Source organism: Stegostoma tigrinum, chromosome 12 (assembly GCF_030684315.1).
Source record: "Stegostoma tigrinum isolate sSteTig4 chromosome 12, sSteTig4.hap1, whole genome shotgun sequence".
In the NCBI taxonomy this organism is placed as follows: domain Eukaryota; kingdom Metazoa; phylum Chordata; class Chondrichthyes; order Orectolobiformes; family Stegostomatidae; genus Stegostoma; species Stegostoma tigrinum.
The window spans coordinates 57,920,008-57,942,987 of record NC_081365.1 but is presented as its reverse complement, the minus strand read 5'-3'; the positions used below and the strand labels follow the sequence as shown (position 1 = coordinate 57,942,987).

At 39.4% G+C, this 22,980-nt stretch overlaps 1 protein-coding gene across 11 annotated transcripts in view; it reads left to right on the top strand.

Annotated features, from left to right (window-relative positions):
- The window catches only part of dmd (dystrophin), a 1,835,475-nt gene that overhangs the window by 671,902 nt on the left and 1,140,593 nt on the right, over positions 1-22,980 (top strand). For all 11 annotated transcript variants that reach the window (XM_059650343.1, XM_048540566.2, XM_048540567.2 and 8 more), the window contains 3 exons: positions 7,552-7,740; positions 8,662-8,843; positions 22,758-22,908. In XM_059650343.1, the coding sequence (XP_059506326.1) occupies positions 7,552-7,740; positions 8,662-8,843; positions 22,758-22,908 (522 nt within the window). The remainder of the gene's footprint in view (positions 1-7,551; positions 7,741-8,661; positions 8,844-22,757; positions 22,909-22,980) is intronic.

Sequence of the window (22,980 nt, the reverse complement as noted above, 5' to 3'; positions counted from 1 at the left end):
GGTCTGTTCATTAGGATTTAATTCACATTGGAACCAGGGCCAGACTATCCTGTTATAGTTGCTCAGTGATTCAACATTGCAAGGCAAAAAATTGTTTGAGCCTGAATATTAGCAGTTTAACCTTGTAAATAACATTTCATCATTGCTCCATGCTTTCAGTAAGCTTTGATGTTCTTACACAATTTACAAAATTGATTTTGCCCATCTATAATTGACATCTTAAACTCACAGCTGATGCGTCTTTCTATTTCTATTTTTAAAAATGACAACCTGCCATTTTTCATAGTTTTGCCAAGAATCAATGTGCCGTTTCCAATTTGAATTCATCCTACTCTAGGACTTTATTCTTCTTCTTGGCTTCCACAGCTCTGCCTTTCTTCGGCAATTTACACACTCTGAAAACCTGTGATTGACACTTTTGAGCCTGTACTTCTGGTTTGTGTCCATTCTTATTTACGCTGGAAATGAGCTGTATTACAGGTCCTGATCCTTTATCCGCACCTTTTGCACAATAAACAAATTATCACCGAATTTTGAAAGCTGTGAGGGTTTTGGGCTTCATTTTACATTGGTTGATAGTTGGAACGTGAGAAAGAGTGCTCATAACTTGCACCTGAGCTAGACAGTTTACCTGTCTCCTGCCTGCACTGAGGTACTAACTACAGCCAATCATGAGAGAAATGCTGACATGTGTCCAAAATGAGGAAGGTTCACAAGTGGTTACTTAGCTTTCCGCAATTCACAGACTAAATTGATATCAAATGAAGTGGGCAGCCTGTCGTTTTGTGTGCACATTAAACCCTCTGTAAAACTACACCACCTGACACAATATGATTTGTATTTTGAATTTTTTTGTTTGATTTTTTATGTGTTTGCTTCAATTTTAATTGTAGATTCCCTGCCACTAGGAACATGCTTGTAAACAGACCCAAATCAATTTTGTTGAACTGGTTATAGATTCACTTCAGTCCTCATCCTCTTTACAGAGGTCTTCCTCATTTAAGTTGCACTTCTCATGTCAGTTTATCGATGCAATACACATTTATTTCTGACTTCCATGTGAATTTAATTTGTAAAATGTAGATTTATAGTTTGCAAAAAAGCAGCAACCTCTACCTTCATGGAAAACACCCAAAATATTTAAATTATAAAAGTATCAAAGATGAGTGCAGAAATCTTTTTTAGGAGGATGCTTTTGTTAATTTTGTTCAAGGTGTTTGTATTTTAAATCAAATTCAATCTATGCAAAGAAGAAAAAGATGTGTTCTAAAGAAGTCTGTGAATATGTAGAACACTTGTTACTTTCCAATTTTCCTTGTTAAAATCATTAAATATTTATTGCATCAACATCGATCAATTTCTTTATAAACTTAACTGTCTACCTAGTTCAGTTTTTGTAGACAGATGCTAGTTTATTACTGAATACAGAATGTAACTTACTGCAGACTGTAGGATGAGAGTTTTATTTATATTGATTTTAAAATTTTCACATTCTCCATGCATCATATTGATCTTTACAACTTAATTTGTTGAGGAAATTCATCATTTAGTGGTGTGGAGAAATATTGCTACTGGGATATTAAAATTCATTTTATACAAAACGTCCCTTGTAAAAATGGCAACATTTAACTGCAAAAAGAATATTTACTGTTTCCCTGCAGAGCATAAGTCAGAATCCATTGATATGTAGTTTGGGTTATTAATATGTTTAACTCAATAATTTTGGCTGTTGACAAGTAGACAATAAAATGCAATTGAGCAGACTGAACACAATAGCTCCTTATTGTAAGGAACTTGATGTTTTGTAGATTTGTGTCTCCTTTTATGTGGTGCTTAAGTATGAAATGTGGTTTAAAATGTGAGTGGTGCAAAAAACGCACTTGCTTAATTTAAACCTTAAACGGTAAGTGGAATACATTAGTTCAGACTTTTAAACAATTGAAACCTTTAGGTGGTACTGTTATCACCAAACTCTTTACATGTTCAGAACTAGACTCGGATTATAATATGTCAGGGAATAAAATTAAAGCTTCAATTCTGATTTGGCCTTAATTGCAAATAACTGTTCACTGGAAACTTTAACTACATGCCTGATGTGCTGGAGGATAAATGCAATAGGCAGTGTGAAACATGTGAATATAAATATATTTTTAAAATTAAGCTTGAAAATGGTCATTTGACTCATTGAAGTTTATTGCTATTAGTCTAACCCACCCAATCAGGCTTCCTCCTGACATTTGAATGCTGTTTAATGCCTACAGCACTATTATGTCACTGAAGTTAGAGTTCAGATAGGTCCCATATTTGTTGGAGTTGGTGTGATTGGAATGCTGCTAGAAGAATAATTACACTTGCTCTATGCGTTTGGAACATTAGGGTCACCCAAAGCATCGCTGGAAAATAAGCAATCTATGATTGACTTTTTTAATGTTACATAATACTAAAGGCCCTTTAATAAAAGATTCATTTCTGTGTTAGCAGGGAAGCATATGCAACTCATAATTTTAAGCTATGGGCTGGACGACCCCAATCCATCTCTTGCAGATTCGTAGAAATTACCGTTGGGCTACTACTGGCAAGATATAAGTTTTTCATTTGCTGCCCTGAATTTGCTGTTCAGAGAGGTGATCTGCCTCTGGAAGTGCAAGCACTTTGCCTAAATATTATCAGTGAGATTCTTGTTCCAGTTTTGGACTGGCTTTATGCCTCTTTGGTTGTTTGCACATTGCTGCTGTATTGTAGTGAAAATGACCACTCTTGAGTCTGCATGGTTCAAACAAGCAAAGATTTTGTTCAAGCTTATTCAAGGGAGAAGCTAATCACAATTACTGAAAGGAAATATATGAAAGATACAGAGCACCTTTTTATCATCCTCAATTTCCTAGCTCAACCACAGGTTTAATATAGATTTTATTAATTGATTACTTTTCATGCACACATACAGGCTATGAAGGTTACTGTTATAGCTGCTAAGTCAGCAGTCCGAGAATGGCACTTGTCAAGTATCCCATCGTGTTTAGGAGGAGTTATCATTAGCAGTGGTGACAACCCCCATCTTGTTAATCTGTTTTCCAATGTCAACTTTAATGAGATCAACCCCCAAATTACCCTTCTTCTGAGCACAATATCTCCTGCAAGCTCAAAATGAATGAATTACTCCCGAAGTATCTTGCAAATGTTACTTCCCTTAATACAATATGTTGAAGTATAACCACTGACTGGAAGACTATGGTACAGGAAGATTTAGTTTAATACAGAAATATCAGTTTCAGAACAAATTGTGATCTTGAGCCATCTTGAATAAGTAGCAGAGACCGGTCTTATAAGATGAATTTCTTCATGCATTATAGCAGTTAAAAGATATTACTTCAGAAGGAAATTAAAATCTGTGGGTCATGTAAAAAATGATTGAATACAGATAAGATTGCGATGACTCTACAACATGATAGGAAAAACTGTAGTGTTGAGTGCTTTTTAGGTTGCTCATTTTGGCAAGATGTGACATCTCTGAAGTGCTAGTGATTATTTTTGCACATGTATAAACTTGTCAGAAGTTTGATAAGAGAATTTTTTACTAAATGCTGTGGAAGCGAATACCCCTTTGTTTTTGGTGCATAAGAGTAGTCATGAAGGAATTGTGGATCCAGCCAAATGGTACGCTAAGACGTTGAAGGTTAGATTTTCAATTTACTGTCAAGGAGTAAAACAAGCATTGTGAGTCAACTGAGATAATACGGTGTGAAGCTGGATGAACACAGCAGGCCAAGCAGCATCAGAGGAGCAGGAAAGTTTGACCTTTCAGATCGAGACCCTTCTTCAGAAAACTACGTGTTTTAGAACCCATCTAAAATCAGTGGCAAAGAACAATTTCTTTAAATGTTAGTTGGTATATCAAAACAGTTTTACGGCAAGGATGTTTGAAATCTATGCACTTCAAGAGAAGTCTATTGTACAAAGGACTTTGGGACATTTAAATTTTTCTTTGTTACTTCACACTAAATGCTGATATACTTCAAAAATAATCCTTTGTTGCGATACTCTGCATTTTCTGAACAAAACATTTTGTGGTCTTGTCAGTGAAGTTGCAGTTGCTGTTGATTACAGGCTAGTCTTGGACTCTTGGTTTGTGGCTGTTGAAATCTAGATTTTAACTGCTTCAGACTTAGTGTTGCATGGGAGATATACAACCACGAGTGAGGAGGGGCCTTGAACCTGATTTTCCCAGAAATTTCAGAAGAGTTGCAGTGTCATTGACCTGTGTGAGAGCAAATCTTTCATTCACTCATTGCTGATATTCTAACCATTATTGAAATTATGGTGTTAGCGTTTGGGTAAGTGCATGTGTTGTTGCAAGCAGATCTGGACATCCCCACCTGGTGCAGAAAAAAGATGGAAATGGAAGGTCCAACCATGAAGGTGTTCGGGGAAAAAATAACATGTTTTATGATTATTTTGGCCTTTGATACCTATTTTGATGATGGAATTGATCATTGTCATTGAAAATCCCAACCAGGACTCCCCAAAGCCCGAACAATGCTGCGCACAGGAAACTCTAAGTTTCTGCTGTAGTCTTAACATTGCATAGAGGGGAGCAGATGTTGATGTTCTAGTTATGAATAAAAAAAATCACATATTCGATACAAGCAATTGGGTTTAAATAAATCTCTTGCACAGTATAAAGAATGCAGGGGCATTTTAAGAGGGAGAACAGGAAGGCATAGAGAATATGAGATAGCCAAGGCAAATAAGGTTAACGATAACTCAGAGATCTTACAAGTATATTAGGAACAAGAGAGCATCTAGAGAGAGAGAGAGTAGGGCCCCTTCAAAATCAAAGAGGTTGTCTTTGTGTTGAACCTCAGGAGATGGGAGAGATGTTAAATGTATATTTTGTTAGTTTTTTACTGTGGCGAAAGAGATGGAGGCTGGAGAACTCCAGGAAATAAATGTTGATGTTTTGAAAACAGTCACATAACAGAAGAGTAAATATTGGAGGTGGATAAATATAAAGGTGGATAAATCTCTGGGACTTGATCTAGTGTATCCCAGGACTTCGCGGGAAGTTAGGGAGGAAATTGTAGGGTCCCTTGTAGAAATATTTGCATCCTCAATAAATACAAGTCAGTGCCGAATGACTGGAGAGTGGCTAATGTTGTACCTTTTTATAAATAGGGATGTAAGGAGAAGCCTGGGAATTACAGACCTGTGAGTCTGACTTCAGTCGTGATTACATTGTTAGAAGTGACTCTGAAAGATGGGATTTATATGTATTAGGAGGGCAAGAAATGATTAGGAACGGCCAACATGGTTTTGTGTGAAGGAAATCATGTCTCGCAAACTTGACTGAATTTTTTGAGGAAGTAACCAAGAAGATTGAGGGCAGAGCTGAAGACATGATTTACTTGAACTTGAGTAAAACCTTTGACAAAGTTCTGCATGGTAGACTGATGAGCAAAGTTACATTACATGGGATTTAGGGTGAGTTTGCCAATTGGTTATAAAATTGGCTCAACGGCAGGAGATAGAGATTGATGGTGAACGGTTGTTTTTCAGGCTAGAGGCCTGTGACCAGTGGTGTTTCACAGGGATCAGTGCTAGTTTCATTTTGGTTTGTCATTTATATGAATGGTTTAGATGACAATATAGAATGCATGGTCGGTAAGTTTATGGATGACATCAAGATTGGTATAGTGGACATGAAAAAAGATTTGTTTAAGTTTACAGAAGCATCTTGATCAATGGGCTGAAGAGTGGCAGATGAAATTTAATTTGAATAAATGCGACGGATTGCATTTTGGTTAAAAAAAATGCAAGACTTATACAATTAAAAGTAGGACCTTGAGTAGTGTGGTCGTCAAGGTTCTACTTTTAATTATATAAGTATTGCCTTTGTTTTACCAAAATGTAAGAGACACCTCGGGGGTCAGGTACATAATTATTTGAAGTTTGCATCATGTATGATGTGGAGGTGCTGGTGTTGGACTGGAGTGGTCAAGGTCCAAAGTCACATGACACCAGGTTACAGTCCAACAGGTTTATTTGAAATCTCAAGCTTTTGGCGCGCTGCTCCTTTGCCTTCTGACGAAGGGGCAGCACTCCAAAAGTTTGTGATTTCAAATAAACCTGTCAGACTATAACCTGGTGTCACATGACTTCTGATTTTGCATCAGACATCGATAGAGTGGCTAAGAAGGCATTTAGCGTGCTTGCCTTCATTGCTCAGCCCTTTGCATGCAGGAGTTCAGACATTATGTTAAGGTGAAACAGCACATAGTTGAAGCCACTTCTGAAGTACTATGTCAGTTCTGGGCACCCTATTAAGGGAAGGATATTATTGAGCTGGAGGAGGTTCAGAAGAGATTTAGCAGGAATAGAGGGTTTGTCATATACTGAGAAGCTGGGTAGGCTCGGACATTTTTTACTGGAGCATAGGAGCTTGAGAGGTGACCTTTTGAGGTCAAATAAAATAATGAGGGGTACAGATAAGGTGAATGGGAGGTGTTTTTCCCCAATGATGGGGATTTCAAGGTGAGGGGCATTTAATTTTAAGATGATGGGAGAAAAATTTTTATAAAAGACATGGGGGCATTTTTTAAAACAGAGTGATACGTGTGTGGAATGAACTTCTAGAGGAAGTGGTGGATATGGGTAAAGTTACAATGCTTAAAAGATAAGTACATGAATACGAAATATTCGGAGGGACAGGGACCAAGGGCTGGCAGGTGGGACTGGTGTAGTTTAGGATTATGGTCAGCATGGACTGGCTGGATTGAAGGGATTGTTTCCATGCTGTATAACTCTATGAACTGCTGCAGAATTCCTGACAGGGTTTCAATTCAACTCATTCATGATGACAACCTGAAGGCAACTTAATCCACTCGCCCATGAAGCAGGTGGTTCTAGTCAGTTCTGTGACCAGCAGATGAGAGCCTCACTGGACTAATTAATCCATGATCGAAACATGAATGGATTCAGAGGAATGAATCGGATCAAGTTGGAAAAGGTCGGGGGGCAGTGGTTGGAAAGCAACTGAGCTTATTATCAGTTTTATTTATGTCATTACCACCAAGTCCAGCATCATGATATTGCAGTTAACTGTACATAATGTTGCCAAACGCAGAAATGCAATCTATTGTGATTATAAAAGACTCAATTCATTCCTTAAAATGAAAGACTGACTGTATTGTTTGTTTTATTTAAGTGAAATTATAAAGCTGGTAAGCCCCAGAAGAGATTAATCCTTATGAATGTATTATGCAGTTAAAATGCTTTTGTACTTGCAGATAAACAATATAATGAATAGTGCAAAATTCAATCATGTCCTTTTCTGGATTTGAAAGGAATAACTAAGCATAAAAATTATCAGCTATTTATAACTAGCTCTTGAATTTGGAGCAAATTCTCTGGAGATGGTAAGAAAATGAAACAAGATAAGGATTCCTTTCTGGTTTCAAACATACTGTGACATTGCCTTGATGATTGAGGTGATACAGTGGAACATTTCGACCCATTTTTAACTGAAGAACTTCCTGTCTGTTTCACATTGAGCAGCTCTCCGAACCCTCAGCAGAGAAGCCAGCTGGAAGCTTACTGATGGAAGCGGAAGTGGACCTCGATAGTTACCAGACTGCATTAGAGGTAGTACTGACCTGGCTGCTTTCAGCTGAGGATTCACTGCATGCTCAGCACAAGGTCTCTGATGACGTGGAGGAAGTCAAGGAACAGTTCCATGCCCATGAAGTAAGTAAACTTGAAGGATGGGCATTGGAAGGCACTTATTCAGTGTTAAATAAGTAGGTATTCAATATAAAGGTACTACAGTACTCACTACGTTTTGACACCGCTTCTAATATCTCTTCTTTTGTTTGGTGTCCTTCACTAGTCTTGCATTTTTCATTGAATCGTTGAATCCCTACAGGGTGGAAAGTAGCCATTCAACCCCACACTGACTCTTCAAAGAGCATCCCACCCCCAGACTCACCCGCTCCCACCTGTAACCCTGTATCTCCCATAGCTCATCCATCTAGCCGGCATATCCCTGGACTATTTGGGCAATTTAGTATCACCAGTCCACCTAACCTTGCTGGACTGTGTTTGGAAACCAGAGCACCTGGAGGAAACCCATGCCGACACAGGAGGAACGTGCTTACTTTCTTCGGACAGTTGCCCAAGTGTGGAATTGAACCTGTGTCCCAGGCGCTGTGAGGCAGCAGTGCCAGCCATTGAGCCACTGTGTTGTCCCAGTGCTTTTCTGAAACATCTTTTTTTAATGTAATTGCATGTATTAAGGTCCCAAATAAATACAGGTTCCTGATGAGTTACACTTAAACCAAGTTAATATAGTTTGGGAGAGAGGTAGTAGGAACTGCCAATGCTAGAGAATCTGAGATAACACAGTGTGAAGCTGGATGAACACGGCAGGCCAAGCAGCATCGGAGGAGCAGGAAAGTTTGACATTAAGGGTCCAGGCCTGAAGCATCAAACTTTCCTGCTCCTCTGATGCTGTTTGGCCTGCTGAGTTCATCCAGCTTCACACTGTGTTATATCTAATATAGTTTGGGCATTGAATTCATCAATAACGAAATCTCCTGTTTTTGTCTGTGTATTGTCTAGTTGTTGGATTGTCACACATCTGTTATTTACAATGCTTATTTTTGGCAGGGTTTTATGATGGAGCTAACAGCACATCAAGGTAATGTGGGTAACATTCTACAGGCTGGGAATCAGCTATTAGCAGAAGGAAAATTAACAGAAGATGAAGAAAGTGAAATTCGGGAACAGATGAACTTGCTGAACTCCCGATGGGAAAATCTCAGGGTAGCCAGTATGGAGAGACAAAGCAAGTAAGTAGTAAATGGTATTATCTATCCTGGACAGATTTCCAAGCCTCTTTGAGATGAAAACAATCAGTTGCTAATTTGGCTTCAAGTTGGATGCGATCATGTTTGCACAATAATTGACAAAATGTTGTATTCTGTTCGAATACCAGAACATAGGTTTGCTTTGAGTTCTCACTGTTATCTCACTCCATTTTCATACACATTAGTCACATATCACATTGTAACATTTTGAATCATTGTGGAGATAGTAGAAGGCGGTTAGTCAAACTGGTGTTAATTTATTATGCTTCAGGTTATCTTCAATCAAAATTTTTCATCATTTATTAGTATTCTGTTTGCTCTATCTCAACTGCCAGGCCAACGCTTTTTGGCAGACTGTAATTTCTAATGCCTTTGCACACAACATGAGGATTACCACTTATACAGTAAACTGTAGTCAAAGGTTAATGAAGCTGCCACACACTGTGTGGAGGAACCATCTAATTCAGGATGTTGGTGGACCAAGGAAGTAGTTAGGCTGATAAGATTTTCAGTATGATGACCAGTTAGCAGCTGGGAGAGTTGTGGACTGCTGAGTTTGGCAAATTTTGCTGAGTACATCTCAGCACTATATTGCAGCACAGTGAAAAGCGTAAAAAGAAATATCTCAGCTCATCTTCTTAGTTATCATTGCAAAAGGGAATTTTTTTGTGATTGGATAACCTGTGCCCATGATGCATCCCTGATGGGTTTGTGCAGCAATGATGGAGGAGAGACAAGCTGGCTCTGTCCCCTGTCACTGGAAGATCGACCTCCATTTGCTTGCTGGGGCCCAATGTTGATTTTTCATTGCCAATGTTCAACCAATATTGAGCCTTTGTTCTTTTTTGACAAAATCCAGACGTAGGATTTCCTTGTTGGATTTTTATTCCAGCTGCAGACCACCAACTCAAACTCCACTAATTACTGCTTCATATTCACATGTTTTCCAATCAACCTGTTCAGGGAGGTTATTACATGGATCTGGAGCAGGTGGGACATGAACCTGACCTCCTGGCCCAGAGGTACCACTACATCACAAGTTCTCTCCTTCCTCACCTATTGATACTGAAATTAACATAAAACCATCACTATTTGGGCTGAAGAATCCCTCCCAGTCTAGATAACAGTAATCAGTTGGGTAGCCTCTGCCACATTGATCCAGCAGTTACTAAGCAGCTTGGAGGTGAAACTTCCAACATTCAGCCCTGTACCTCTTACTGTTTTTCTGAAATGCTTATAAACTGGATGCAACAAAGTTCAATTTCAGTTCCACTCAATGCCTCTTCTTGTATTGTTATCCCAGTTTTACATCTAAAGTCTAAAGCTGCTGAAGATCTGAATCTGGTACCTCAGGCAGACTCTCTGAATTTATGTCAGACATTGAGATTCTATAACAATTCAGAGTGTTTCTATTTTCAAATTCTATGCGTCGGTACCCCAATTTTACAAAGATTGAAGCCAACATCTAATTTAACCAAGATTTCAGCACTTACTTTGGTTAAGAGTTGCTACATTGTTAAAAATAATTGGAAAAAGTTATTGGAAGTGAAGATTGTACCCTCATACGCAGGCAGTCAACAGATCCGATAAACAGCAAGAAGTGTCACAGAACCTGGAAGACTTCAAACTCTAGGGTTTTAGGCAAGGGTAGAGGAGGGCTGGCACAGAAATGTGCCAGCTAGATGGTGTACCAGTTTGCCATTGTTTGGAAACAATGGCAGGGAGAGAGGCTTGGCAACCTGCCTGGGTCAGGTGATAGTCCAGTTGATCTTTTTGGTGAACTCATCAAGGACCAATTTTGATTTTTATTTTTATTGGGGGCACACAAGTTTCACATTGGATGAGGGTCAGTCCAGGTTGAAGGAGGCAGCAACATACTGGGCAACCAGCCATGGCTGCACCTGTGAAATACTTGGGCTCATAAATGTGTAAAAGTGCATGGTTGAGAGAGACCATTATTTACTAGGCCACAGGTGACAGTGCTCTGTAGAGTTGGCCAAATTAGTGATGAATGCATGGTCCAGGCATTCAAGGCTATAGTCAAACAGATCGTGGCAAAAGAGGAGATGGGAAGATCCATTAAGATTTCTTACTGCAGATGACCACAAACGAGGCAGCGATTGGATTTGAGATTGTGTAGTGGAGAAAAATGTAGAACTGGAATGCAATGGAGGCCAAGCACCCAGTGAGGCGTCGTCTCTTCATCCTCACCAGTCACTGCGTCAGCCATTGGATGGTGCTGTGGATCACTGGAGAGTATCTTGAGCTGGAGTGTAACTGTGGTCAACCCCATATATCTTTATGCCATCAGGACCACTGACTGATCAATGCTAAAGAGTAGTGTATGCATTCTGTGCTGGGTGTGAGCATCCTCTCACAAAGTGTAGATTGCATACCACCCTTATTGTTTAAAGATTCTGGTACCTTGGCAGGTTTTCTCATCTCTCTATTGTCCACTTCATCCAGGGACACCTGGCATTTCCATTGGCCCTTGCTGTGAATTATGTGCTGTCTCTCCCTGCAAATACAGAGAGAAGAGTGAGACAATTGTCTTGGCTCTTATCTAGGCCGGCAGCTTATTATTAATAAGCAGCTGCATGAATCAGTACGGAACAGTGGCTCTGGGCATTGCTCAGGAGTTCCTAATTACCATCAGAGCACATTTCAGGAGCTGATATTGCTCAGTGTATGCCAGTGAGCTGTCTTTGTGAGGGCTGGACACTTCACTTCTCACCTTGTACTCATCTTGCCAGAGTGAAGAAGGTCATTGGAACCCTTGCTGTGCTACACTTTGTTCCTCTGCTCAATACTTCTGTTGCTGACATTGCCAGGGATCTCCAGCACTTTTTTTTGTTTAACTGAGCAACCTTCTCATAGCATTACTTGAACTAATACCTTGTGAGTCCCTGCCATCTGTCTAAGAGCGCATGAGGGGGGCTATACTGGTGGTGCGAAGCAATCTTGCTCCAGTGTCAAGTTTTTGCCCCTCATCCTGGTGACCAGTGGTTTAATTCGGAAATTAGAATACCTGCCATTATGACTTTTCGGATACCCTTTCAGGGATCTCACCTGTATTCACATCTATTAGAGTAAGCTGCCCTCCAAATAGCAAGTAATTTGGGGAAAAGTGCAGATCTTGACCTCTTCCACTGTGGGAGCCAGAAGTAATTTTTGACTTTGGGTACCTGATCCTGGAGGCAAAATCTGCCTCCAGCAATTCAAAGATTTTGAGTTTTTGTTATAATTCAATTTTATCCTGATGTAAAATATTTAGCAGTGAGTGGATTGCACGCTCAGGTGCTCCTACAAAGGTGTAACAAGTGACAACTGAATTTCTGTTTTTCAGTTTTATGATAATTCTTGAATTCTGCTTTTTTTTTGCATATTTTGTCAGTTGGTCATTCCATATGCATCAATATTTGATATCTTCATCACTTTTTTTAAGTAAACATGTCCCTTGAAGATCAATTTAAAATTGGGATTATTTGTCATGACTTAATTGGGCAATATGTACTCACAATCATGCCCCAAAGGTCTGCAAGCAATCATAAAATACCATTGAGAGCATCAAGATGACCAAATCGCCTGACAGCCTGCCATTCAAGGCAAAAGCAATTCACACCAGGTTTTGTTATCAGCAGAAAATAATTTATTGTACTATGCTTTAACGATTGACAGAGAAATGAAAGTATTTCTTCTCTTCTACTACTACTTTACTGGGTAACTTAGTCAGCACCCTTTATGAATCCTAAAATACACAGAAACCTCGTCACAATGAAGACAGGTCAAAACAATGATGGTTTAATACTGACATTATGGTTTAGAAAGTAGGCAGAGAAAACAAAATTCCAAACATCAAAAGTTTTAGATGTTGAAGGGGGACTTAAATTGCCTCTTACAATTTCTTTTGATTTCAGAGATAATAATACCTTTTCTTTTAAACGATAGCCTGTCTTCACTTTGATCAAGTAGTCCGAGGTCTTTCCTTGCAAGAATTATTTCTTACAAGCTTTCTTGTTCTTTTATGTTCACTTTTCACCCACATGGTGAGAGGGAGATGTTTTCAGCTCACAGGCTCTGGATATTTCTATTTCCCTTATATTTTTGTTACCAACTGCAGTATAAACAACCCATTTTTCTTAACTGAAAGTCTCTCAGTGCAGCCCTGGCTTAAAGTATCCCCACCTAAATTACTTTGAAAAGCAACATTGTCTTGCCTAGCTAAAACATTATGCCACTTGATTTTACTAAGTTACAAAATTCTCCAGTTATGGAGCAGTTCAATTACCATTTCGGGGATCCCATATGTAGAGCAAGTTAATCCCCCATGTTTTGTGTATTTAGCCTTGGCTCTCTGACCTCTGAGTCTGAACGTTATGTAATCCCTCTTCAGGTAATTGACCATGTGATCCAGATTGATAATTAATAGTTGAACATGGCACATTAAACCAAGTCTACCTTTTCAGATTGATGTGAATGTTCCCTATGCTGGTACTTTAAGAAGATCAGATGAGCCTTCCCTAACATTATGACTTATGTTTATTCATCAGCCAGCATGACTTGGTCATCCCCTTGCTATTTATGAGACGTTACTCTATACAGGTTTATTGCTATGTTTCCCCATTACGCATCGAAGAACTGGGATGCCGTCATAATATGTTCTAAAGATGGAAATCCTTCCTTCCTCATATCACAGAAAATACTGTATTGGCCAATCTGTTCCCCCTTGCCACTCTTCAATATCATTTCTCAACTGTACACAATGTTCCTATCTTTTGCCTGATACGTCCAATAAGATGAGGGAATTATGTAGTAGCACTATTGTTCACCTTTCCACTTCAAACATTGCAACTTTTCATCATTCTGATTGCTGTGAAATGTCTGTGGAATTACCACATTGATGGCTCATTTATAATACCAACTATATTAATACTGAAATTGAAATTAAGATTTAATTTATTCGTAAGCAGAGTCGTGGTAGTGTGCAGAGCTGCTAAGAGTGAGGTGATTTATCATAAGGTCAGCAGGATGGAAATGTTCAGCGACAGCTGTGATAGGCCTAGAACCTGTTACTTAATAATGAAATTTAAGAGAGAAAGAAAGTAAAATGAGATGAAAATGAGATTAGGTTTTGGCCAAACAGTTGCTTTCCCATCCTGTCTTATCATTGCAGCCCTTCAATTTCTATTGCAATTCTTTAGTCTCATACCTTCAAATTATCTATCTGGTCTTAATACACATGGACAAAGAAGGCACAAATTTGACTGGGGCAACACATCCACAATAGCAATAGCCAAATAGAGACATGCCAGCAAATTCCTGGAGGCCTGGCATTCCAACCAGAACTCCATCAACAAACATATTGAATGGGACCTGATTAACAAACCACTGAAAACAGAGCCGCAAGTCATGCCAGCCACCCAACAAACTGTGACATATGAATAACAAGTGGCGCAGAACACCAACGCTTCACCATAGACACATTGACCATGTTGCCTGGCAGGGTGACGAAATGTCTGCAACCAAACCCACCGGCTCGGCGAGCAAATCTACAACCACAGCCACAACACAAGCTACAAATCTTCTCAAAGGCTTTAAACTATTTGCCTCTGTCTTGAATATGCCATATCTGTGAGCATCCCCAGCCTTCTGGACTTAAAAAAAAATATTCTCCACCTAATGAGTGGGGAGACAAAAAACTCTTCCAGTTCAGACTTCAGATTTTGAACCCTTATTATAAGACAGGAAACCACTGTCCCCCAACCTCCCACGTAGGCTCTAGACTCTGCCGTCAGTGGAGGCAACCTGTGATGCCTGTCCCTTCAGAATTTGTAAGGTTTTTTTCAGAATCTTCGAAGGTTCAATCAGATAGTGGAGTTAACTACAAGTCCAAATGCAGACAACTCCATTTTGGATGTCTTACAATCATAGAATTTTGTCGTACAGAAGGAATTGTTTGGCTATTGTGCCTGTTACAATTCTCTGAGAGACCTCTCTACTCAGTTTAATTCCCAGCCGTCCTTTTCCTTTTTCTTTTAAAACAAAAGGGGGATTAAATTGATCGGGTTCCATTTTAAAACAAAAGATAATGATATCTGTATTCACCGCAGTTTTCTTGGAGAACATCCCATTTGTGATGATTAATTAGGTAATACCTTTGTTGATCTCAAATTTAAGCCCTCTCAGTATTGCAGCACTAATTAACGGAAATAATATTCCTTAGCCAGAGTATTTCTTCACTTCTGCTCTTAAATAAAACCACTCTTCTCTCATATTGCCTCAGTCAATCTCTCCTACGCCCTGTGCATTGATTTGGCATTATTCTTAGAATAAGATGTCTAAAACTTCACACAATATTTCAATGTTTATGCCTGGCAAAAACAATTACCATTATTTGAAACACCATTGTGTTTTTTTGTTGGTACTTGGATAGAACTCTCCCATTTCCCATTTCTGACTGACAACATGACCTGAAAACTCACACTGGGAGGTGAATTGCGAGCAATCATAACTATTTATCAATCACCATTGAATGTAACACATTATAACATGAGAATATAAGAAACAGGAGCAGGAGTACGCCATTTATCCCCTCAGGATTCTCCTAGCAGACTTGACCATAGTTAATCTTCCCCAGTGCTCAACGCCAGATCCTCGTAACAGTTGACTCCCCGATATTTCAAAAATATCAAGGTAAGGTAGTCATCGTCCCACTGGAACATCAGGTGCCTATCTCATGAGAGCGAGAGAGAGAAGACTGATGGTGGTTTAATTGGTGGGTCACCATGCCCACCAGGTGAGGGGAGAGGTTGCGAAGGAGATGGGGATTGGATCCATGATGTTGCCATCACTTTGCATTGCAAACCAGCTGTCCAGCCAACTGTGAGCTAACAGTTGCATCAAGACATATTTGTTTTTAAACTCCAACCTTTCAGAAATTAAGGCCAAATACTGTTATAGTTATGGAGTCCAACAGCACAGAAACAGACTCTTTTGTCCAACCAAACCGTGCCGTTCATAATCCTAAACTAAACTAATCTCGCCTGTGTGTGCTTGGTCCATATCCCTCCAAATATGTTTCATTTATGGATTTGCTAAACATCTTTTAAATGTTGTAACTATACCCACATCCTTTGGAAGTTCATGCCACACATGAACCATTCTGTGGGGGAAAGAAATTACCCCTCAGGTCTTTTTTAAATCTTTCTCCTCTCTCTCTAAAAATATGCCACCTCATCTTGAAATCCCCCACCCTTGAGAAAAGACACCTGCCATTCACCTTTGTCTAACCCCCTCATTATTTTATAAACCTCTATAAGGTCACATCCCACTCACCTATGGTCCAGTGAAAAAATCCCAGACTATTCAGCCTCTCCAAACAACTCAAACCCTCCATTCCAGTAACACCCTGCTAAATCTCTTCTGAACTTTCTCTAGCTTAATAATTTCTTTCCTGTAATAGGGAAATCAGAAGAGACCGCACCAACATCTGTACAACCTGAACATAATGTTCTAATTCCTACAGTCAAAAGTCTGAGCTATGAAGGCAAGCCTGCTAAATGACTTCTTAACCACCATGTCGATATGTGAGGCATACTTCAAAGAATAATTTACCTGAATCCCGAGATCTCCTGCTCTGCAATGCCACCCAAGGCTCTACTTTTAATTATATAAACCTTGTCTTTCTTTCTTTTATCAAAATGCAGTACCTCACATTTAAACAAATTAAACGCCTTCTGGAAATCCAGTGAGCCTACATCTACCAGTTCCCCATTATTAACTCTGCTTGTTATATGCTCAAAAAACTGCAGCAATTTTGTCAAACATGATTTCTTTTTACACAAAGCCATGTTTGACCATTTAATTGTGGCAAGATGTTCTAAATTCCTATTGATTCCCTAATGATGGACTCCTGTATTTTCCCAGTGACAAATGTCAGGGTAAGTGGCCGATATTTTCCTGCTTTCTATCTCTCTTCCCCCTTGAACACAGATATCACATTAACAGTTTTCCAACCTGCAGGAACCCTCCCAGAAGCCAGTGAAGTCTGGAATGTTTCAACCAATGACTCTATTACCTTTGCTGCCAATTTCTTTAAAACTCTTGGACATGGCACATTCATGGTGAGGGAGTTTCCTTCTGGAGGGTTCTCTTCCTACTGACACCAAACATCTGACATCTCGAGAGCCCTCCAAAAATTGTTTGGCCCTGTCCCATTTCTCATTTGCATGTTTCTCTTCAGAGTTGTTAGTTGAAGACATGACATCAGTTTCCACATCTTCACCTCTGTACACAGCCACTACCTATAAGTGATCACATCTCTTATCAAACATCTACTTTTCGATAATGACATACATTCCTGTCGTTAATTATTGAAAAGACAAAGCCTTTGTCTTTGACCCTCTGTAAGTATTTGTGTGTTCACCACCAGTTCCTTTTTCTCACCATTGGCTGGAGTTGTACAACATTATCCACAACTTTCATGATATATTTAACTCTGAGTAGAACTTCAAATCTATATCCTCTTCTAAACAACACCATTTGCTTTCACCTCCACAATATTGCTGCCATTTACTCCTAACATGGTTTGTCTGTTTCTGAAACCTTAAAACTTTTGTTTTTATTATCTCCAGATTCAACACCATCTTTTGGTCTGCACCCCATCTTCTGTCTTGCACAAACTGGAGCATGGCTAAAACATTCTACTCCATATCGCCATCTACTTCAAGTCTAATTTACCCAATCTGGCAGTTTTTTTAGATCTAAGCTGACCTACACTGGCTCCTGCTCCCCAAACAAATTAATTTTAAACAAAACAAATTTGAAAAAGGAATATTAAATTGGACATGAAGGCATGTGATCATCAGAATCCATTCCTTCTTGACTCTCCAAAAATGTAATCAAGAAAGCAAACGCACACTTTGTTGGCAGCTGTCGAAGTCGCGAAAGAATCCAGAGTGCGACCGATGCTCATCAATAAGTAATTTTTCGAGGCACCACTGAATGAAAATCAGATCTCTAGTTACAGTATGTCAGGCTTCCGCTTTAAAGCGGTCCCCATAAAGCAGTTGTATCAGTGCCTCTGCAGATTGGTTGCAGATCATTGTATTGCCAAATTGATGTGTCCTATCTTAGATCTAAAAATACTGCCAGATTTATTGCTAAATCCTGGGGCAAAAGTGATGGTAATATTATTAAATGCAGCATATGCATCACAGATTTTTTTTAAAATGTTGCTCATTTTGATCAAGGGTCTTTGTGCAAAAGATTAGAATAGTGTTGGTGCAGAGTCAGGTAATATCAGACATAAGAACATAGAAAATAAGAGCGGGTATATATTTTTTCCTGGTTTTTATCTGTCTCCTCCTTTTGAACAGAGATATCACATTAACAGTTTTCCAATATACTGGAACCTTCCCAGAATCCAGTGAAGTCTGGAATTGGTGAGTCTGCTTCACCATCCAATATGATCATGGCTGATCACCCAACTCAGTATCCTGTTCCTGTTTTCACCCCATACCCTTTGATCTCTTTAGCCCTTTATCTTTTTATCTAACTCTCTTTCTTGAAAGCATTCAATATTTTGGTTCCACCATTTTCCATGGCTGGAAACTCCACAGACCTGCCACTCTCTGGGTAAAGAAATTTCTCCTTATCTCAGTCCTAAATGGTCTGCCCCAAATCCTTCGTCCGTGACCCCTGCTTCTTCCTTCAGACATATGCTTAAATCCAGCTTCAGCATAAGGTACTGTGTTACACAACTGAAAGGCACTCATTTTCCAGTATCTATCTTCATGAACATTTAGACATTGCCCATTTTGTTGAAAAAATATTCAGGCAGTTTTGAGGTGTCGTATCATACATATCAAAGATTTTCTGTATCCGCCACTGACGCTCAGCAGCAGCTAGGTGTACTATCTACAAGATGCACTGCAAAAAATCATCAAACCGTCCAACCCTTTCATCTGGAAGGGCAAAGACAGCAAATACACGGTAACACCATCACTAGCAAGGCCCTTTGTGTGGCACTCACCATCCTGACTTGGAAAAATAAGATTGTTCCTTCACTGCCACTGTGTCAAAATCCTGGAATTGCTTCCTTGACATCACTGGGAATCTACTTACAGCATATGGACTGCAGCACTGGAGATCTACCTACAGCACATGGACTGCAGCAGTTCAAAACCCATCACTTTCTCCAGAGCTATTAGGGGTGGGTAATAAATGCTGGCCCAGCCAGAGATGCCAACATCCCGTGAGTAATTTTTTGAACCTAGCGACAACCAAAACTTATTTCCCATGCAGCAAACAACGATATGACTTTCATTTCATTGCTGTGGTCCAAAAATTGATGTATGTAACTCCACTCTGTCGGCACCATTCTACTGTCGTTGCTTTTTCTTGCCTCTAAGATGTTTCCAGGTTTTGTTTGGAGTAAGCAGATTAAAATCATTTCTGGCTTATACTTTCACTTTAACAATGATGTATCTGCATCAACATGCATAAGCAAAAACATGTTGATATGGTGAATGCACATGGGTGTATTCACAGTGTACCTATCTGTACCTGATTAAAATCATAACGTACCTGATTACACTGACAAAATGGTTTTCCAGTTTGCTACAACAATTGAATGAATTGAGTCCAGGTGGAAATGTGGGTCCTTAGGGTCACCAGCCAGTCCTAAAGTGGCTGAGCACCATGACAGCCTTGATGGGAAAGCACAGAGGGCAATACCACTGAAACTCGACCTGCTCTTAGCTGATGCCTGTGAATTTTCCAACACAAATCTTAAAGTTATATTAGAAGGGGAATCTTTTGAGATGTTCTTTCTAGTTTCAACGTCTCACTCTAAATTAGTCAATTCTGTAAAGTGTGCTGATTTAACTTCTTGGTCCAATAGGCTACTAATTCCATCTCTCCTCCTGAAAACTGTACAAGGCTGAACTAGATTCTTGACAAACCTGGTTACATTTAATATCAAATTGAGTTTACCATATCTAACCCCTCACCAAGGCCATCTATTTGAAAATTGTATCGCCAAACTTGGATGTCTGTTCAGTTTATCAGCTGCTGAAGCCCTCATCCATGCCTTGGTTATCACTTGCCTTGACTACTCCAAAAAATCCCTGTTTGACCACCCAGGTTCTACTCTTCTTGAAGTGGAAGGCATTCAAAACTCTGCTGCCAATTCTCCAACTCATCACAAGCCCTATTCACCCATCACTCATGGATTTGCTGGTCTCCCTTGGCTCCTCATTCAACAAAGCTTAAATTGAAAATGCTCATTACTGTTTTTATTTTCAAATTCCCTCATCCTCTGGCTTCATGTCCTCCTATCTTTGTATATCCCTCCCGCACTTCCGATCGCTGTGAAATTTCAATTGCCCGTTCAGTATTCTCAATTTTATTCACTCTGCTGCTAATGTGCCTTCAGCTGCCAAGGCCTTAAAATCTTGAATCCCATGCTTAAATCAGACTTCTTTTCCATTTCTTGTTTTGTCCTTAAAGATGCTCCTACCTCTTGGACAAAACTTTTGGTCATACTGTAGATTATCTCATTACTTGATTAAATGTTAATCTATTCTTAGACAAGCATCCTGTAAAGTAGTTTTTGCACTTTTAACATAAGACATGTAATGTAAATAAAAGTTGTCAAAAATAGTTTGCAAATTTACGTACTTGAAATTTCAGGTCACCGGTACCTTTCTTATTATTCACCAGTCAATTATTCTTAATCAAATGTGAGGATGATTTTGTGAGTGATTCACTCTGAGAATATTAAGGTCAATTGTTCATTCAGCTGCTTCATTGAAAATATGATATAATGACATAATTTGAAATATCAAGGTCTTATGAGACAATGTCTTCCCACTCATTCTTTATCAGTTTTATTTTGTAGTGAGGTTATGTAATTAGAGGAAGACCTTAGAAACACAGTGTGATTTTCGATTTGTCAAATGCTGCTGTGATCTCTTTGGAGATAATATCAGGATGTACTGCATTGGAGCTGCCAAGTAATCTTTGTTAAAATTCCTAGATGATGCCTCCGTGTCAGCTGTTAAAGTGAGGGAGTGACATGATTTCACACACATCTTTTTTTTAATTTGGATCAAACAGAAGTCGATAGTATTATCTCGTCCTTATTCCTATTTGTGTATCATATATCAAGAGAGAAAGTTTGGACAGGTGACAATTTTCCCCTCCGTTTGCTATTTTATCTTTTAAATTGTGTACATTTGTATTTTCTGTTCTTGTTCATGGAATGAATGTGTTGCTGGCAAGGCCATTATTTGTTGCTCATCCCTAATTGCCTTTGAGAAGGTGACATTGTTGGACTGTTTCAGGTACACCTGTAGTGCCATTAAGGAGGGAGCTCCAAGATTTTAATGCAGTGAGATTGAAAGAATGGGGCTATATTTCCATGTCATATTGGTGTGAGACTTGGAAAGGGAACTTGCAAATGGTGGTGTTCCGTATACCTGCTATAGAATTATCTTGTTAACCCCAGCCTGAATGTTTGCTTCCGAGCTTGGAAATTAGAATTTAAAAGATTCCCTGAAAGCTGGATTAGGTGATACCAGAACGAGGGTGGAGGATTGCAAGTATCTCTGTGTACTCTGACTGTATTGATTTTGTGAAAGGAAAGAGAAAACAGCTCAAATCAGTCCTCACTCTCCAAACACTTCTCATGTCCCATGCACAACATATTCAACTTTATTTACTCATGTCCTGTATCCAACAATTCCTCCACTGTGCTCTCCGTCCTCCACTCTTACACCCATCACCTTTCTTTGCCTCATGCTAACCTATGTTGCTATATCTGCCCCTTGGCTTTATGCCAACCGGTGCCCCTTAGCCATTCCCATTGACCCTTTTATAACCCTATGGCTAGTCAGTGCCAACCCATCACTTCCCCAGACACAACCCTCATCCGTTGCACCTAATGTTCTAACTTCAACCAGTACCCATCAGACACAAACCTCAGGCCTTAAGCAAGGATGAAATGAAACAAAGTTGAAGTGTCAGTGGTAGATTGCAGTATGTTTTAAAAAAACACTTTTTTTCCCCTTAAAACTGATTTACACATTTACATGCCTTCAAGTATTCAGCATCTTATGCCAGCCAATGTTTCAAGTGCTTAGCCCCTTAACATCAAGCATTGGAATTTATAGTCCCACTTCACAAACACTCACAACCGTGCCATAAACAGTAAATGACAGACAGCCGTGGTACGTTAATAGATGATTGAAAAATTGGTCATGCAGCACGAAATCACCAGCGGAAACACAGGTTTATGTCAACAGATCGAGTATAGTGGCAATCAGTGATTGTTTTAATGCTCCAGGCATGGTTTTCAAAGATTTAACACAGAGGATTTTAGATATCTTGACAGCTTGACATTACCCTTTGATTGTTACTTTTAATTGTTTCTCCTGATGGCTTTTGACAATTCCAATGAGCTTCATGTTTTCAATGAGTTTACACAATAATGCACATTGATGATTACATTTAACAATCCCAAAAGTTATCTTACTTCTGCCAAATGGCAGCTGACCTCCACTAAATCTATTCTGAGACTTATTTCCAAATCAGTACCCTGGATGTCCAAACAAATCCCCAACCTGCTTCAATCAGACACATTTCAGGCTGTTGATTCCTCACTTACTGGAATCACATGGGGATGGAGGCAGCTGCCTCCCCAAAATGTGAGGCACCAAATGTAATCCACTGCCATTCTCACCCCTGCGGAAGTGGCACATGCTGTTTCAGAGAGGGACTTGTGACTACTGGGCATGCCTGTCATTGCTACAATGATGGAGTGACACCATGCCATTGTGAAAAGCTAGGCCTATGGATACAAGTAATGTTGACAATCCATTTCCTTGTTTGTAGGTTGCATGAAGTACTCATGGATCTTCAGCAGCAGCAACTGAAGCAGTTAGCTGATTGGTTAACAAACACCGAGGACAGAATTCACCAAATGGAGGCACAACCCCTTGGCCCTGATTTGGAAGCTTTAAAACAACAAGTGGAAGAACACAAAGTGCGTATTGACTCTTCTGTATCTGAGTCCAAAAAGTGAATGTTTTGTTTTAGATTGTATCCATGAGGCTTA